At 40.1% G+C, this 20,315-nt stretch overlaps 1 protein-coding gene across 5 annotated transcripts in view; it reads left to right on the plus strand.

Annotated features, from left to right (window-relative positions):
* scyl3 (SCY1-like, kinase-like 3) overlaps positions 1-20,315 on the plus strand; it is a 44,496-nt gene continuing 24,181 nt past the window's right edge. For 3 of the 5 annotated variants that reach the window (XR_010019891.1, XM_063064105.1, XM_063064106.1), the window contains exons 1-6: positions 1-276; positions 10,046-10,231; positions 13,802-13,915; positions 14,109-14,165; positions 14,801-14,903; positions 16,246-16,357. Coding sequence is in view for 4 of the 5 variants with exons in the window: in XM_063064105.1 (XP_062920175.1) it covers positions 112-276; positions 10,046-10,231; positions 13,802-13,915; positions 14,109-14,165; positions 14,801-14,903; positions 16,246-16,357 (737 nt within the window). In the remaining variant the exon portion in view is untranslated. The remainder of the gene's footprint in view (positions 277-10,045; positions 10,232-13,801; positions 13,916-14,108; positions 14,166-14,800; positions 14,904-16,245; positions 16,358-20,315) is intronic. The other 2 variants (XM_063064107.1, XM_063064108.1) reach the window with 1 other exon arrangement.

Consider the following 20,315-nt stretch of genomic DNA (forward strand, 5'->3'; position numbering starts at 1 on the left):
GTATGCCGTTGGTGGTTCGGTGTCTAGGGTGGAGAAGGGTTAGAGGGAGACTGGCATCTTATTCCCGGACCTAGTGGCGGGCTGCCTATCTGGCTCTCCGGCCAGACGGCCATGGGAGCGGAGAGCAGTGCGGCGAGGTCCCCCCGTCTGGAAGAGCCGCCGGTAACCTTGCCCGGTGGTCTCAGCGTATACCGAGCGACGCTGGACGAAGAACAGCTGGCATCCGTGTTCGTCTATCAGCGGGGTAATGAGGACACTGTCAACAAGGCCGCAAAGGTGAGCAACGCCAAGGCAGGTGCAGCGTGAATTGCATCCTCTTCAAAGATCTGACACTTCATATAGTGATGAATACAGTCATTCATTTGATTTATTTTATATTTTGTTAGCCTTGAGAGTTACAACTATGGTGTTTGTGGTGCGCTGTAATTTTTTTTTGAGCATTTCCTCATTCAGCTGCTGCTACGGTCACCATTCCCTGTGCACACCAGAAGGCTGAGGGTACACTGTAGTTCAGATTGCCAAAGTAAGTGTGGCTTCATGTGAAAATAGTGAAGAATTTTAATGACACATTTGCGAAGGTTGAAGGCATGCTTGTCAAAGTACGACTAAAATCATGACTGATTGAAGGTGGGGGAAGATCAAATTTGAAAATGAGAAATACAAATGGAAACAAAACAAAACCTGCAGGTAATTGTTTTCATAACTTTCTGATCAGTCAGCTTCTGTGGAAGGAGAAAGAGTGTTGAAAGTTTAAGGTTGGAGACCTGGGAATTAATTGTTACTTCATTGGTAGCAAATGTACTGTGAATTAGTGAACATATAGAGACTTGGTATGATACAACCACAGAACTTTGAGTTTGAGTTTACAGGTGGTAGATCCAAGGAGGCCAGGCAGGAGTGCATTGGATTAGTTAACTCCTGAGATAACATAATGCAACTTTGCCATTTAATGAGAGCAATTCATCCTTCCTCCTAAGTAGGGAAAGGAAAGTCTGATTCACAATATAACCATCAAGTATTCCTTGTTGAAAGTACTAAAAACCTATGCTGATCAACCGGCTGAACTGTTCACTGAGATATTTAACCTCTTGCTTTGGCAATCTGAGGTACCCAATTGATTCAAGCAGGCTTCAATTATAGTGGTGCTTAAGAAGGAAGTAATAACTTGCCTCAATGACTGTCGTCCAGGGGCACTTACATCCACAGTGATGCAGTGTTTTGAGAGGTTGGTGATGAAGCATATCAACTCCTGCCTGAGAAGCGATTTGGATCAGTTCCAGTATGCCGACCAGAGCAATAGGTCCACAGCAGATGCCATCTCATTGGCTCTTCACTCAACCCTAGAACGTCTGAACAGCAAAGGTGCATACATCAGGATACTCTTTATTGACAACAGCTTAACATTTAGTACTATCATCACCTCAAAACTAAACAATAAACTCCAAGACCTTGGCCTCAATACCTCCTTATGCTATTGGATCTGAAGACCCCAGTCAATTCAGATTGGCAACATCTCCATGATCTCCGTCAGCACAGGTGCGCCGCAAGGCTATGTGCTTAGCCCTCTGCTCTACTTGCTTTCCACTTGTGACTGTATGGCTAAGCACAGCTCAGATACCATATTCAGGTTTGCTGAACTTGACTTCACTGTCATAGGCCGCATCAAAAGTGGTGATGAGTCAACATATGGAAGGGAGATTGAAAATCTGGCTGAGTGGTTCCATAACAATAATCTTTGACTCAATATCAGCAAGACCAAGGAGGAAACCAGAGGTCCGTGAGCCAGTCTTTATTGGAGGATCAGAGGTGGAGACGGTCAGCAACTTTAAATTCCTCAGTGTTATTATTTCAGTAGACCTGTCCTGGGCCCAGCATGTGTGCAATTACGAAGAAAGCACGGCAGTACTTCTGCTTTCTTCAGAATTTACGAAGTTTCGGCATGACGTTTAAAACTTTGACTAACTTATATAGGTGTGTAGTGGAGAATATATTGACTGGCCCTCCATCACAACCAATGGCCTCAAACAGAAAATCCATCCTGGCCCACTCCATCATGGATAAAGCCTACCATTGAGCACATTTGCCTGGAGCATTGTTGCAGAAAAGCAGCATCCAGCGTCGGGAACCTCCACCATCCAGGACATGCTTTCTTCTTGCTGTTGCCATCAGAAAGAAGGTACAAGAGCCTCAGGACTCACACCACCAGGTTCAGGAACAGTTACTACCTCTCAACCATCAGGCTTTTAAACTAGAGGGGAAAACTTCACTCAGCTCCACTTTCCCCATCACTGAAATGTTCTCACAACCTATGGATTCACATACAAGGACTCTTCATCTCATGTTCTCATTATTTATTTATTTGTTTGTTTGTTTGTTCTTTTTGTATTTGCACAGTTTTTTGTCTTTTACACACTGGTTGAACGTCCAAGTTAGTGTGGTCTTTATTTGATTCTATTATGGTTATTGTTGAATTATGGATTTATTGAGTATGCCTGCAAGAAAATGAATCTCAGGGTTGAATATGGTAATGTGTATATACTTTGATAATAAATTTACTTTGAACTTTGAATTGTACACCACTTCTGTACCAAAAGGGTGGAGTCCTGTTTACCAGCACTATTCCTGCAGTAGAAATCTATGTTTGTGAAATTATTTTGTTCCTTTCCTGAAGTAAATGTTATATCGTTTATCAAAAGATTTTGTTTGATCTGAAAGGTTAGCTCAGTTAGGTAAAGAATCGTGGCTGTGAAGATTTGCCTTCTGTATCTTACTGCCAATTTCACAAAAATATAATTCTTTGTATTGAAGCTTTATAATCTACTTTTACTTTATAATCTAGCTTTACATTTCCCAGTACAATGAAAAAAACTGTAAAGTTATTGAGAAAACTTAACCTAGTAATTTATCAAGCCATTGCTTATTTCCTTGCATTGCATTGAACTTGGCAATTAATAGGAAATAGGTTTTGAAAATAGTATTGATGCTACCCTACATGGTGTTGCCTTTAGATTTTGACTTCTCTGATAGGAAGCTCCATGTTGCATCTTTATGTACCTTTAAAAGTTTGGAAAGCAATTAATTACTTTGTGTTTCAGCTATGGATATTTTGATAAATTGAGCAGCTAATCCGTATATTTCTTTAAGCATTCATGGTGTGTGTATTTAAATTTGAATAATTTGCTAACATACTTTGGGTGAATTTCTTACATTTGAAATATGGAGAATGCTGAATATATTTCATTTTTAAACTATCCCATTTGAATAGCTAGCGGATACCTATTTTTAAATATAAAGTATTGCAAATAAAAAATAGTGATTGTTTAAGCTGTGTTTATCAATTGGGAATTTTTTTGATGTTTTGGATCAATTCTATTGAAGGATATTGCACTTCTTCACAGCTTACTCTCCCACCTATCTTTTGAGCCTCAGCACAGTATCCATACTTTTGTTCAGTATCTCAGAAGATGTAATCCGGGCCCAAGACACTGATGCAGTCACAAAGCAGGCATGCCAAGGGCTCTGTTAGATGTACAGTGCAGAGCATTCTGGCTGGTTGCATCACAGCCTGGTATGGAGGCTACAATGCAAAAGATCGCAAGGAGCTACAGAGGGTTATAGAGTTGGTTATGGATACTATCCTTTACTGCTGAGAATATCTTCAAGAAGTGGTGCCTCAGGGAAGTGCCATTCAGAAGAATCATGTTTATTATCACTGGCACATGACATGAACTTTGTTAACAGCAGCAGCAGTTCAATGCAATACATAATATAGCAGAGAAAAAAATAACAAATATAATTAAAAAATAAATAAACAAGTAAATCAATTACGTATATTGAATAGATTTTAAAAAAGGGCACAAACAGAATACTGTATTTTTTTAAAAAGTAGGGTAGCATCCAAAGATTCAATGTCCATTTAGGAATTGGATGGCAGAGGGGAAAAAAACTGTACCTGAATCGCTGAGTGTGTGCCTTCAGGCTTCTGTACCACCTACCTGATGGTAACAGTGAGAAAAGGGCATGTCCTGGGTGCTGGAGGTCCTTAATAATGGACACTGCCATTCTGAGACACTGCTCCCTAAAGATGTCCTGGGTACTTTGTAGGCTAGTACCCAAGATGGAGCTGACTAGATTTGCAACCTTCTGCAGCTTCTTTCGGTCCTGTACCCCTCCATACCAGACAGTGATGCAGCTTGTCAGGATGCTCTCCATGGTACAACTGTAGAAGTTTTTGAGTGTATTTGTTGACATGCCAAATCTCTTCAAACTCCTAATAAAGTATAGCCGCTGTCTTGCCTTCTTTATAACTACATCGATATGTTGGGACCAGGTCAGATCCTCAGAGATCTTGACACCCAGGAACTTGAAGCTGCTCACTCTCTCCACTTCTGATCCTTCTGTGAGGATTGGTATGTATTCCTTCGTCTTACCCTTCCTGAAGGCCACAGTCAGCTCTTTCATCTTACTGATGTTGAGTGCCAGGTTGTTGCTGCGGCACCAGTTGGCATAGCTCACTCCTGTACACCCTCTCTTCACAAGCTGAGATTCTACCAACAATGGTTGTATCATCAGCAAATTTATAGATGGTATTTGAGCTATGCCTAGCCACACAGTCATGGGTATAGAGAGAGTAGAGCAGTGGGCTAAGCACACACCCCTGAGGTGTGCCAGTGTTGATCGTCAGCGAGGAGGAGATGTTATCACCAATCCACACTAATGTGGATTCCAGTTAGGAAGTCGAAGATCCAATTGCAGAGGGAGGTACAGAGGCCCAGGTTCTGCAATTTCTCAATCAGGATTGTGGGAATGATGGTATTAAATGCTGAGCTATAATTGATGAACAGCATCCTGACATTCGTTTATGTTGTCGAGGTGGTCTAAAGCCATGTGGAGAGCCATTGAGATTGTGTCTGCCTTTGACCTATTGTGGCGATAGGCAAATTGCAATGAGTCCAGGTCCTTGCTGAGGCAGGAGTTCAGTCTAGTCATGACCAACCTCTCAAAGCATTTCATCACTGTCGATGTGAGTGCGACCAGGCGACAGTCATTAAGGCAGCCCACATTATTCTTCTTAGGCACTGGTATAACTGTTACATTTTTGAAGCAAGTGGGAACTTCCGCCTGTAGCAGTAAGAGGTTGAAAATGTCCTTGAATACTCCCATTAGTTGGTTGGCACAGGTTTTCAGATCCTTACTAGATACTCTATCAGGACCTTCTGCCTTGCGAGGGTTCACTCTCGTTAAGTACAGTCTAACATCTGAGACGTAGATCACAGGATCATCAGGTGCAGCAGGAATCTTCACAGCTGTAGTGTTCTTCCTTTCAAAGCGTGCATAGAAGGCGTTGAGTTCATCTGGTAATGAAGCATCGTTGCCATTCATGCTATTGGGTTTCGCTTTGTAGGAATTATTGTCTTGCAGACCCTGCCAGAGTTGCCGTGCATCCGATGTCGCCTGCAACCTCGTTCGAAATTGTCTCTTCGCCGTTGAAATAGCCCTCCGCAAATCATACCTGCTACCAAAATGACCCCAGAGAACTCCCGTAGTAGGTAAGAAGGACGGCACTTTACTGCTAGATATTCCACGTCTGCCAGATATTCATCAGTCTGTTTTACTGCTAGGTGTTCATCAGTCAGGACTCTTCTGGGACATACCCTCTTATCATTACTACCATTGGGGAGGAGGTACAGGAGCCTGAAGACCCACTCTTAAATGGTGGGAGGAGAAGATGGCGGCGTGACGCAGCGCGCGCAGCTCTCCGGTGAAATGATATTATATTTGTAAGTAGGATGCCGTGTACAATTCTGATTTGATGGAGACAGACGTGAGAAGCGCCAAGGAACGTCTGGAGAAAACTTCTGAAATGCCCGGTTCACTGCCACTGTTACTGTGCGATCGAGAATCTCCAGAGGGAAGGCCCCAAAATCCCTGGCTTTGCCTGCTGCTGGTGAAGGAGGCTGGGGTCGAAGCGTTCGGCAGAGATGGTGCTCGGTACTCAGTGTCAGAGGGCTGATCGGAGGCTCGAAGTTTTCGGACGACTCAGAATTGGACTGTGGTCGGGCATGGCAGGGAGAGTTTTTCTTCGTTCTCCCGTCTGCATGAGATGTGGGACTTTTGAGAGACTTTGAACTTTTTTACTGTGACCATGGCCTGTTCTTCATCAAGTTATGGTATTGTTGCACTGTTATAATTATATGTTATAATTATGTGGTTTTGTTAGTTGTTCAGTCTTGGTCTGTCCTGTGTTTCTGTGATAGCACACCGGAGGAATATTGTATCATTTCTTAATGCATGCATTACTAAATGACAATAAAAGAGGACTGTGTGTCCTCATAATCTAATAATCTAATCTAATGATTCAGGAACAGTTTAGTCCGCTCCATGAATACACACAGCCTCAGTTTTTTTTTGCACTATTTATTTATTTTTGTTATGTAATTTTATGTCTTCACAATGTACTTCTGCCACAAAACAACAGTAATAATAAATATGATTATGTTTACATCCCAGTCATTCATATTCATTGAATGAATCTTCATTCACTGATCGTTTGGCTCACTACTCTTTGCATCTTGTTTTCTGGACAACAGGCCAGAAGTAATTCTTGAAGATAAAATGCTTTTGAGGTATCATAGGCTAATAGAAAGCGATGTTCGAAAGATAGGTACACCATCTTGACATCTTGATTTGTTTTAAAGGTCTGGCTTGCAAAAGCGCCATTAGGAATGACGTTGCAATCAACATGCTGTGCTTGGGGTGCGTGCTATATTGGCCCATATGGGGCTTCCCTTGAGTTGAGCAATTTAAAGTAGTCAATCACTGATAAGAAAGCTTTGATTTGTAGTAGTAATTTTATAATGCTCAACACAGCTGGTTGGAGAGATGTTTTCCTGCAATTCTTCTAATACTAACAGGGAAGTATATTTCTTTTGTTTACTAGCTCCTGATTTATTTTTCATCATGGTTGTTTCAGTTTCAAAAGTGGAAACTGTCTATGCTATATTGATTAAAACATCACAATAATACTCTTTCAAACTCATTGGTTTTCTTACTTTTTGCAAACATTCTTCTCTTTTCCAATTTGTGAATTCTCCTTGCGGCCACCAGCAAAGTTTTAGCCAAGTTACTTCACCTACGTGTGGAGCTGCAGGGCTTGGTCAAAGTCCTCAATGAACATATCTTCTGTTTTACCATGGAGAAAGATGTGAAAGGTTTGAATCTTCGGAAAATTTATTGGGATGTCTTGGGGATAGGTTACAATACATTTGAGGAGGAGCAGAATATCTGAAAAGATATTTAGATCTCCAGGGTATCATCTAAGATCATTGTGAGAAGCTAGAGAATAAACTGCTTGAGACCTTGCTGAGGTATTTACATCACCATTATCCTTGGGTGAACTGTCAGAAGACTGGAGGATGGTGAATGTTGTGCCTTTATTTAAGAAGGGGAGCAAAGGAATAGCCCAAAAAGTATAGACCAATAAGTCTGACATCTGTGGTACATAAATTACTGGAGAAGATTCTGAGGAATTACATATATATGCATCTGGAAAGACAGGTATGTTAAAGGTAGCTTAGAGCATGCAAAATCATATCTTATTATTGAGTTTGTTTGGTGAGGTAACCAAGAGGGTTGATGAGGGCAAAGCAGTAGATGTGGTCTATATGGACTTCAGTTAAAGCCTTTGATAAGGTTCCACATGATGGGCTGCTCTGGAAGGTTAGATTGCATGGAATCCAGAGGGTGCTGGCTCAGTTGGATTGATGGTGGAAGGTTGTTTGTTGGACTGGAAGCCTGTGATTAGTGGTGGGCCTTGGGTTATTGCTATTTTTATTTGTTTTCTATGTCAGTGATTTGGATGAGAATGTATAAGGTGTGGTCAGAAGGTTGCAAATGACACTAAAATAGGATGTATCAATGACAGTGAAGAAGGTCAGCAAAAATTACACTTGAAATGCTGGGTAAGTAAGCTGAGGAACGGCAAATGGAGTATAATTTGGATGCATATGAGTGTTGCATTTTGGAAAGTCAAATCAAGGCAGGATTTTCTCAGTATACAGGAGGGTGTTGCATAACAAAGACCTTTGGTTCCATTACACATTTCCCTAAAAATTGCATTACTTTTAGACCAGATCGTTAAAAGGGCTTTTGGCAAGTTGGCCTTCATCAGTCAGGACACTGACTATAGAAGTTGAGAGGTTACGCTGCAGTTGCACAAGATGTTGATGAAGCAGCACATGAAGTATTGTGTTAGTTTTGGTCATCCTGCTGTTAGGAAATGTATTATTAGACTGGAGACCGTGCAGAAAAGGTTTATGAGGATGTTGCTAGAACTTGAGGGACTAACTTATAGGGAGAGTTTGAGCAGGCTAGGACATTTTGTCTTTGAAGAATAGGAAACTGAGAGGTAATCTTATAGAACTGTATGAGCAAAATCATCATGACTGGCATATATAGGGTGGACACACTAGTTCTTTTTTGCAGGGTTGGGGAATCAAGAACTAGAGGACATGAATTTAAGGTGAGAGGGAAAAGCTTTAATGGGAACTTGAGGGGCAACTTTTTTTTAGGAGTATGATATGTCTACGGAATGAGCTACTGCAGTAAGTTATTGCAGTAGGTGCAATAACAATTTTTAAAGAATGATGTGCAGGTACATGGATTGAGAAGGTTTAGGAGTGTGCAGGCCAAACATTGGTAAATGGGATTGGCTTACATGGGCACCTTGGTTGGCATGGATCCGTTGGGTTGAATTGCCTGTTACCGTACTCTGTGAATCAGCTGACTATTGATCAATTTTGACTATTAAGATGTATCTTAAATATAAAATGCTTCGGGATGAATCTTCCTGATCTTTGGACATATCAAGCCTTCGTCTGATATTTAATTGAAAAGGGCTCAGTAAATGTGAATTCCAGCTTTGTCATTGCATGGGTAGATGTGTTGGAAATCCAGCATTGTACTAACGTAATTCCCATTTTCATGGTTTTATTTGTATTGGAAGGTTCTCTTGCTGTATACATATGAATTCATCATAGCTGTTCCAACATGACTAATTTTCTCCAAAGTTCAGCTTTCTTAATGTTTGTATTTCCAATGCATTTAGCCATTTTACTGACATGAGGGCCCTACAAGTTTCTACTGTTTTTACTTGATACAAACTGCAAATTGCAAGCCAGAATAAAATTTAAATAGTCAGTTACAGGTGATATTGAATGATTTTGTGGTTTTCTTGATTTTAGGAGTTGGGATATTATATTGTAAGTTGTATAAGTTGAGGCCTAATTTAGAGTACTATGTGTATTGCGAGTCACCTGCCTACAGAAAATATCAATAAGATTGAAAGGGCACAGAGAAAATGTACAAGGATGTTGCCAGGACTTGAGTCATGGGGAAAGGTTGAATAGGTTTGGACTTGCTTGCCGAAGCACAGAAGAATTGAGGGGGAAATTTGATAGAGGTATACAAAATTATGAGGATATAGTTCTGGGAAATGCAAGCAGGCTTTTTCCACTGAGTTTAGGTGACCTGAGGGGTGACTTCTTCACTCAAACGGTAGTGTGAGATGAGCTACCTGAGGAAGTGCTAGATGCAGGTCTGATTTCAACATTTAAGGGAAATTTGGATAAGCGCATGGATGGGAGGGGCATGGAGAGCTATGGTCTAGGTGCAAGTTGATGGGACTAGACAGGGTAACAGTTTGGCATGGATTAGATGGGCTGAAGGGTCTGTATCTATACTGTAGTGTTCTATGACGCTTTTTAATCTTTGCAAGGAGCTACTTGTCCCAGTTCTTTTATTAGGTCTGAAAGTAATAGGTATGCAGAACAAATTACCTCCTTGTGATTAGAGAATAAATTCTAAGCTGACTTGATTTCACTTAACATATTTCCTGTTCCTGAACTAATAACTGTCTGTTTGTTCTGATTTTGCATATGGTCCTGGAAGTTGTCTGCTTTTTTTTTAAAAAAAGCATTTTTAATCTAGAAAACTGAAGTAACGGTTCTTGAGATAGTAATGATCCTTTCTTCATATATTGTTTTAGCATCTGAAAACCTTGCGTCACCCATGCTTGCTGAGGTTCTTATCGAGCACAGTTGAAGCTGATGGCATTCACTTGGTTACTGAGCGAGTGCAGCCCCTGCATATGGTGCTGGAAGATGTCTCTGCAGATGAGATCTGTGCTGGAATTTATGACATCCTTCAAGCACTTATCTTCCTCCATGACAGGGTAAGAATGAGAATGGCTGGTTGTAAGTCGTTGTTGCTTTTGGTAAGGGTGATGCATTAATATTTGTATGAAAACTTCATTAATTATAATGTAGAATGGTGTTGACTAATCATGTAGGTCAGAATGTAGAATCAATTTGTGTGAAGCCAAGTAAAAGCAACTGACAAAAACAACTAGAAGTAGTTTATAGGCTCCCTAATAGCAGTTGTAACATTGGAAAGCATGATCAAGCAACTTCTACAAAAATAGAACATAGAACAGTACAGCACAGGAATGTGCCTTTTGTCCCACAATGTTGTGCTGAACCAATTAAATTAGTAAACACATAGCCAACTAAACTAATCTCTTCTGTCTACACAATGTCCATATCCTTCCATTTCCCTCATATTTATCTAAATGTCTCTTAAAACATCACTTTACACCCATGACTGTGTGGCTAAGTACAACTCCAAACACGATATACAAGTTTGCTGATGACACCGCTGTTGTGGGCCGTATCAGAGGTGGTGATGAGTCAGCGTACAGGTGGGAGACTAAGTTTGGCTGAGTGGCTGAGAAGCACGGAAGAACTGAGGGGGAAATTTGATAGAGGTATACAAAATTATGAGGATTTAGTTCGGGTAAATGCAAGCAAGGTCTCACTCAATGTCAATAAGACCAAGGAACTGATTGTAGACTTAAGGAAGGGAAACCAGAGGTCAGTGAGCTAGTACTCATTGGAGTATTGGGGTGGAGAGAGTCAGTAATTTTAAATTCATGGGTGTCACTATCCCAGAGGACCTATCCTGGACTCATCACGTAAATATAATTGTAAAGAAAGCACAACAGCACCTCTACTTCCTCAGGAGTCTGCGGAGATTCAGCATGTCATCAAAAACCTTGAACGAAGTGGGTAACTACACTCATTCTATTTCTGGTGTTCCCACAACTGACGGTCTCACTTTAAGGACTTTTTATTTTGCTATTTCATGCTGTCATTATGTATTGCTATTTATTTATATTTGCATTTGCACAGCTTGTTGTTCATTGATCCTGTTTACAGTTACTGTTCTAGCTAGGTTTAACCACAGGAAGGAGAATCTCAGGGTTGTAGGTACTCTGATAATGAATTTTACTTTGAACTTTAGAAGTCCCTAATGTATCTGCCTTTATCAATACCCTGGGCAGTGCATTCTAGACATGCACCATTCTCTGTGTTAAAAATGCTTGCCCCCCACTACTTCTTTGAACTTGCCCCATCTCACCTTAAATGCATGCCCTCAGGTATTAGACATTGCAACCCTGGGAAAAAGATACTGTTCCTCTTCTCTATCTCTTGCTCTCATAACCTTATAAACCTCCAGCAGATCTCCCTTCAGCCTCTGTCACTCCGGTGAAGACAACCCAAGATTGTCCAACCTCTTTATAGCACATGTCCTCTAATCCAGGCAGCATCGTGGTAAACCTCTTCTTTACCCACTCCAAAGTTATCAATGATCATGGTGGAGTTTGCTTGTAATCATAACAGTCAACTGGACATATTGTCTCCACTTGAATTCCAGTGGTTCACCACCTAAGTAACTCTGAAGGCCTTGGCTTGCGTTGTACACTCAGTGGCCACTTTATCAGGTACTCATGCTCATTCATGCAACTGTCTAATCAGCCGATCATGTGGCAGCAACTCAGTGCATAGGAGCATGCAGACATGGTCAAGAGGTTCAGTTGTTGCTCAGACCAAACATCAGAATGGGGAAGAAAAGTGATCAAAGTGATTTTCAGATGGCCTTTGACAAGGTGCCACACATAAGGCTGCTTAGCAAGCTATGAGCCCATGGTATTACAGTTAAGATTCTAGCATGAATACAACAGTGGCTAATTGACAGGAGAGAAAGAGTGGAAATAACCTTTTCTGGTTGGCTGCCGGTGACTAGTGGTGTTCCACAGCGGTCTGCGTTTATGTTATATGTTAATGATTTGGATGATGGAATTGATGGCTTTGTAACAAAGTTTGCAGGTGATATGAAGATAGTTGCAGGAGCAGATAGTGTTCAGGAAATAGAGAGGCTACAGAAGGACCTAGTCAGATGAGGAGAATGGGCAAAGAAATGGTAGATGGAATACAGTGTTGGGAAGTGTACAGTCATGCACTTTGAAGAAATGAAAGGGTTGACTATTTTTTAACTGGCGAGAAAATGCAAAATTCTGAAGTACAAAGAGATTTGGGGAGTCCATGTCCATGATTCCCTAAAGGTTAGTTTTCAGGTTGAGTCTGTGATGAGGAAGGCAAATGCAATGTTAGCATTCATTTCAAAAAGACTAGAATATTAAAGTGTTAGACTTTATAAGGCATTGGTGAAGCCTCACTTGAAGTATTATGAGCAGTTTTGGGCCCCTTATCTTAGAAAGGATGTGCTGAAACTGGAGAGGGTTCAAAGAAGGTTCACAAAAATGATTCCAGGATTAAATGGCTTGTCATATGAAGACCATTTGATGGCTCTGGGCCTGTATTCACTGGAATTCCGAAGAATGAGGGGTGACCTCATTGAAACCTACCAAATGGTGAAAGGCACTGATGTGGAGAGGATGTTTCTGATGTTGGGAGCGTCTAAGACCAGAGGACACAGCCACAGAATAGAAGGGCGTCTTTTCAGAACAGAGGTGAGGAGGAATTTGTTTATCCAGAGGGTAGTGAATCTGTTAAATTTGTTGCCACAGGCAGCTGTGGAGGCCAAGTCTTTATGTATATTTAAGGCAGAAATTGATAGATTCTTGATTGGTCATGGCATGAAGGGATATGGGGGGAAGGCAGGAGATTGGAGCTGAGAGGGAAAATTGGATCAGCCATGATGAAATGACCGAGCAGACTCAATGGAACAAATGGTCTAATTCTGCTCTTATATCTTATTGTCTTACAGGAGGTAACTAATAAAGTGGCCACTGGGTGTATATGATGTAATTTTCATTCTTCCTAGTGACAGACATATTGACAGTAATTTGTTTATTACAGCAAACTTACTGCTGCAGTTTGTGCTTCTAGATTGGTTATTCTCGTCATCCCACTGGCTAGTACGTAGATACTGGTCAATATTCTACTTTCTAAGATTTTTTTCTGTGTACGCTACCCCATGATTTTTCTATGCTCTTTACTCTTTGTTAAATGAGTGCTACTTTCATGGCTTTTTTTTTTTAGCTAACTGCAGCCCTGTACAATTTGCCCTTTCTTGTCAATTGAAGCACCAGGGATCCAGAAATACTTATAAAATGTGAACCTAGTGCTCCACATTTTTGTTTTGCTTATTTTGATGTTTAGTTGCTGCTTCTAAGATTTTTGATTTTGAGAGCTTTATTAATGCCTGATGTGTAAATTTCTTCATTGCCACATTACCCATCCTGCTTCATTTTGAATTTGCTCAAAAACAGCAATTTGTGAATTGGAGGGGTGTATAGAAGTATGAATGTCAGACTGATAAATGCAACTTTTGTCATTTATTGTATGCACAGTAACTAAAAGCTTCTGCAGCGATCTTTGCAACAAACATTTCTGTCAATAGTTAAAATGTCATGCAAACGCTTTGTTATTTCGTATCACAGGGGAAACTGAGCCACAATAATATATGTATTTCATCTGTGTTTGTGAGTGAGGATGGTCACTGGAAGCTGGGAGGAATGGAGACAATGTGTCATTTCTCTCAAGCATCTCCTGAGGTGAGTTTTTCTTGGTCCTAATTTCTGCTTTGTAAAATTTCCATTTGTCTTATGCAAAATCTTTGTCTAGTGGAATGAATTCTAATTTGCACAGTTCTTCTAAGTTCTTATTGATTTTGAGATTAAAAGAACATCTGTTTTCTTTTGTAATTCCTGATTTTTGTGATTAAAAGAAAATTGTTTTCTCTTGTAGTTCCTGTCCAGTATCAAGTCATTGAGAGATTTGAGTGGAATAGCTCCAGAGGAACAGGTGTGTCCACAGTATGGAATAAAATTATGATGGGTTTAAAAACAGAAAATGCTGGGAACACTCCGCAGGATAGACATCATCAGTAAAAAGGGAAACATCTTGTGTTTCAGATTGAAGAGTGCTTCCTGCATTTCTTGTTTGGGATTTGTTTTCACAGATATTACAATACTTTTCTTTAAAGTTCCAGTTTCAGTTTAAATTCGGGAGCTGTTCTACTTAGATTCAAGGTATAATTACGATCAGTAGCTAGGATGCTGGATACTTGTTTAGTAACTTAATCAATATTTTGCTGGATTCAGTAAGTTAAAAACAAAACACCAGCAGAAAATTTTGAATGTTGGGAAGTTGGGCAGCTTTGATATAGGAAACACTAATTAACTTTTCAGCTTGGGACCTAGTTTGTCATCGTTCAAATTGGTTTTCTGCAACACAGTGTTGCAAATGTTTGTTATCTAAGATTCCTCAGGATTAGTTCCTTGGGGTTTCACAAAAGGCAAGTGGTGTATTTATTCCGTATTGCTATATGAAGTACTTAAATGATGTTGGTCTGACTTCTTGTCATTTCTGGCAATAGAGACAATATATGAAGAAGCCCTAGAATAAGGCCTGTTGCAAGCTGACCTTATCGAATTTAGTCCTCAGGTTTTCAGATTCTTCCTGAATCGCATGGACATGCCCGAGATGCTTACTCATTTGGGATGATGGTTGCAAAACTCCTACCTTTGCTTAATGATATGGGTAAGGTTAATATTTCAGTGACCAATGTTTGTGGTTACTGTCAACTACCTGTCAGGGAAGCACATGTTAACTGATCAGTACAAGCATTTGATTTATTTTTTGTATATCATTTGTTTTTTTTTCTAAATGTCTGTGTACTAGCGTACTAGAGCTAAAGTTCAGTAGACTGTACAGAATATTCAGGACAGTGGCTGTGATTTAACAAAAAGTCTCTAATACCAGTGTAGTGCCATTCAGGAGATGGTTTCAGATCAACTTACTAGAAACCATAGGTCAGGAAGTTAAATATTAAATGTGGTTAACTTGCAGTGAAATCAAAAGGCTTCCTTGATAAAGAAATGGTAAACTGATTTAGAGAAGGCATCCCAAAGGACATTAACTTGTCACCCAGATTTTAAAAAACCTTCAGCTAGGATTGGGATGTCTGGCTGAAGAAAATCATTTCTACACAGGGGTTTCTTGCTTAGCATTCAGGATGCATTGCTAGGAGCCATGCATAACCGCGCACAGCCAAAGTGAATATCTTATTTTATGCTGTGATATTTACCTGTAAATGTTATGACTCCAGCAGCAGTAGTGTTATAAAAAAAATGTGTTCTGCAGAGTATTGTTAAATGGGGATCCAGTGTATCAGGTGAATTATGACTTGTGAAAGATTAAAGAATTTGAGAATTTGTCTCCCTATTGGTTGAAAAGGAAAGGAATGTTTTACTCTAAAGAGAGTGATGTGAACATGGCAAGACATTAGCTTTTTCAAGGGGATGATACTGAAATAATAAACTGGCACTTGTACTGGAACATTAATGATTTATAATTTAACAGAAAATTCTTGATCAATTGTGCAAGGAACATTAAAGATTTGGATGAAGAATTGCTTCATTATTTTCTCTGGAAAATTTCACAGTTTCTGTATGTCTGAACCAAAATGAAGTACTTTTGAAATGTATTTAGTATTGCAAAGTTAGATGTGTTACCACTAATGTAAGTTCAAGAAAGGGATGATATGAGTATGTTTAGTCTAATGTTATAGAATAAATATTAAGTAACATTAATAGCATTGCGTGCTGACGTTACAGAATTGGATGGCGCGTGATTATAAATAGGTCATGTAGTATTGAAATGGTTTTTCCACCAAAAATCCAAAGATGTTAGTGCTATTTTAAATCAAGTTATTGAGTAGCATATACTTGACCTGAAAATGTAAAAACTGAGTTGCGAATTGGGTACTGTTGTTCTTTAGTACAAAACATCCCTTTATGATAACTCACTAATATCTCTGCAGTACAGGACATTACTGATTACTGAATTCTGATGGTTCAGGGTTAATTTGTTTATTCTCAAGTTGCAGAACATTTGCTAGCAAAATTCCAGGAAACTTTAAATGCCACTCTTCTTAACCCAGACCCAATGCAACGGCTGTGTTTGCGTAGTTTATTGTCTCATGCATTTTTCAGGTAAGTATTTTTGCACAGCACTCCTTTTAATTTATTTGTTAATTAAAGCAGAAAATAATTAGAAAATAAGTTAACTTCATGTACTATTTAAAATCGAAGTGGAAAGTTGATTCATAAATATATGAGTTGTCTACTGTGCTTGTCCAGTAGATTAGTCAGGATTACTGCCATACATTTTGCAACGGCGGCGGGGGGGGGGGGGAAGATAGCAGAATATATGCAAATAGTGCAAACTTTAATACAATCACAGAAATTTATTGGTTGTACAAAGGCAAAATACGATTGTGTTCATTATAATCCAGATGGTGTATTTTAACTGCATTATCTCGAAAAGAACAAAGTAAACCATGTCAAAATAATTCATAAAGCTTACAATGATTACACTGGATAGCAAATTTTTTCAGAAGTTTTGCTTCCTCAGAAATATTTTGTGGTTATGATACACTACTTGAAGCTGAACACAAATTTAATTTCAGACTACATGTAGGAATTTAGAGAAACAAGAAATTAACTTTTATTGAATATCTCTCTTCATGTGCCTTGCGCATTACACGCTTGGGCGATCATGGCTTTCCACATCGAACGATCCCACGCAGCACCAATGATATCTCGCACACTTAGATCTTTTAGTTCTTTCACAGTGTCCACATATTTTGTTCTTTGCCTTCCTCTTCTGCGTTTCCCAGGCATACGGCCTTGTAATGTAAGGCATTCTATTTCTCCCTTTCTGATGACATGGCCCAGGAATTTAAGTTTCCTCTCATTTAATGTTCTCATTAAAGATCTTTTTGTATGGGCAGGTTGGAGTACTGTCTCATTAGTTACCCTATCTCTATATATTTTCAGCATTCTTCTAAGAAACCATATTTCTGTTGCTTCTAAGTTTCTTTGGAGTTCTGGTGTTACAGTCCATGTTTCGGAAGCATACAGCAAAATTGACCAGATGTAACGTTTTAGTAGCCTAAGCCTTGTCATAGAAGTGTGTCTGCTGGTAAAAATGGGTTTCATTTTTTGAAAGTTAGTTTTGGCAATGGCAATTCTTTTTTTTTAATTTCTACTTTACTTCTAGCATCTTGTGATATAAAGCTACCAAGGTAATTAAGCTGATCTTTTGTTCAGTCTCTTGGTTACCAATGTACAATTGGCAGTTGGGAGTATCCTGCTGTTTTGATCTTACCATGCATTTGGTTTTCTTGCAGTTGATGGTTAGACCAAAATCTGTACTTGTTTGTATTACTTTGTCTAGGAGGATTTCTAGGTCTTCTGCAGCACTTGCTATTAAGGTGGTATCGTCTGCATATTTATCCCATTTAGGTCTTCTATTTCTCTGAGAATCATTTCACTATAGATATTAAATAATTCCGGTGAGGCAACGCATTCCTGTCTAACTCCTCTTTGAATTTTAGCCCAACTGCTTATATTATCATCAATTTTTACCACTGCCGTTTGGTTCCAATATAAATTTTGAAGCAGTTGTTTGTCCTTTCCATCAATGTTTAGTTTAGTGAGAATTTGAAATAATTTTTCATGTTGCATTTTGTCGAATGCTTTAGTGAAATCAATAAAACATAAAAAGACATCATTTTGATATTCAGTTGGCCTTTCTGAAAATATTCGTAGTGTGAAAATTGCGTTCCTAGTTCCTCTATCCTCAATAAACCCATATTGCAGTTTAGAAGTTTCTGGCCTTAACTTGTTTTTAATTCGACTCAGAACAACTTTCAACAAAATCTTTATTATGTGACTCATAAGACTGATTGTTCTATAGTTTTCACAGTCAATAGTTACAGGAATCATAAGCGGGCCGAGACTCCTGAAGACTGGTGGCAGATCAACTGATGATCCCACTGGTGATAGCACAGGACAGTTAACATCTTAGTCCAAATGTATTTTCAATTCTTTAGCTCTGGACACCAGTGACTAACAGGAATAGTCTAGTTGGCAACTGGAAATAGTCCAGTGACAGCGTGGAGAGACAGCGGACAGCCAGGAAAGACTGGCACTGAGGGTGTCAGGATTGGCAATCCGGGCACCAGCTCAGAAGAGCACCAACCCCTTGAAGCTTCTAGTTTACATGGAGAAACATACCCTCAGGGTCCTCCAAGAGGGAGGGAGAATGATGGACCCAATCGGACAGATACAGTTAATTACAGGGAACGACTACGAACAAGAGCTAGGGTAAGAGGCTCTGAGTGTCCAATGTGTTGGTGTGGGAGAGCGTTTTCCAGCATTAAAGGTTTACGAGTCCACCAAGCAAAATTGAAGTGCTATTCCACCCCAGTGGATGAAGATGAAATTACTTCACCAAGCACAGATGATGTGATCTTTTCAACCACTGAATCACAAACCACAGCGATTCGCTCTGGAGAGAGTCATCGTACTCCAGCTCAGACGAGAGATAACCCAGGTCAGGTTTCAGACCACAGTACCCAGGTAGATTCTTCGCATGATGGCGGTGGTGAGGAGGTAGAGAAGAAGAGGAAGGTCAAGTGGCCAACAATGCAACAATGACTGATGAGAAGGCTTGGCGTGTGTTTGATGAGGATATCAGTATGATGTTGGAGAACACTCTCGTGGGAACATCAAAGAGAAAGTTGGAAGGGATGGGTGATATGATTTACGATGTTGGAAAGTACCAGTTTGGTTTGGTTGAGTTGAAGAAAGCATAGCCTACACAGACACCAAGCAGGCGCCAGAAGGAGATTAGTAGGTTGAGGAGAGAGCTTAGATCATTGAGACAGAGGTGGAAGGTAGCAAGTGAGGGTGACAAACCAGGGCTTGCCGATCTCCGAGAGCATTTTCTGCATCACTCTGTCGTGCAGAGTCACAACGTAAAAAGAGAAAGAAGGCAAGAAAGTCGTTCTTTGAGAACCCTCAACAGTTCACAAAGAAATTGTTTGAACAAAGTAAGAGCGGGCAGCTTAACATCTCTCAACAAGAACTTGAGGATCACCTGGCAAGCACTTACTCTAACGAACAGCAGGAGGCTCCTTTGCTTGACATTTCAGGGCTTGTGAAGCCTACCAAGCCAGGAGTGAAGCTCGATCTGTTAGAACCCAAACTGGCAGAAGTCGAACGGTTCATCAGAAAGGCAAGGTCAGGTTCAGTGCCAGGACTTAATGGAGTGCCATATAAGGTGTTCAAGAAGTGTGAGCAGCTGAGGAAATACTTGTGGAGATTGTTAAAGGTGGTGTGGAGACAAGGTGTTGTTCCTTTGTCATGGAGTGAGGCTGAAGGAGTATACATCCCAAAGGAAGAGAATTCTACTACATTGAATCAATTCTGACCAATTTCACTCCTGAATGTAGGGGGGGAGATTATGTTTGGCATTCTAGCAGAAAGAATATCTTCATTTGTGATAGAAAATGATTTGGTAAATAGATCTGTGCAGAAGGCAGGAATACCAGGCTTCCCAGGATGCCTTGAACATACTAGTATGATAGGGCATACCATCCAGCAGTCGAAAAGGTTGAGAAGAAATCTGGCTGTAGTTTGGTTTGATCTTGCAAATGCATGTGGTCCTGTTCCCCATGCCCTGATTGAGTTTGCGATGGAATTCCTATGGATTCCTGCTAATGTGAGGAACTTTGTTATGCAGTACTACAATGATTTCCGGATGAGGTTTTCCACTGAGCAGTTTACAACTAGGTGGCAGAGCTTGGATATTGGCATCCCAAGGGGATGTGCGATTTCACTCATCCTTTTTGTGTTAGCCATGGAGGTCGTTGTGAGGGCTGCAGAATCAGTGGGACCAGGTGTCGGAGGGGAGTTACCACCAATACGAGTATTCATGGACGATCTCACCCTTTTGGGTCCTAGCAAGAAGGTAGTAGAAAGTGTACTATCTAGACTCGAGGAGGTAATGGACTGGGGAAGAATGAAGTTCAAGACCAAGAAGTCAAGGAGCCTTATTCTTAGGAGAGGAAAGTGGTTGACTTTCATTTCACCTTTTGTGGAG

This window comes from Mobula hypostoma, chromosome 12, assembly GCF_963921235.1.
Source record: "Mobula hypostoma chromosome 12, sMobHyp1.1, whole genome shotgun sequence".
In the NCBI taxonomy this organism is placed as follows: Eukaryota; Metazoa; Chordata; class Chondrichthyes; order Myliobatiformes; family Myliobatidae; genus Mobula; species Mobula hypostoma.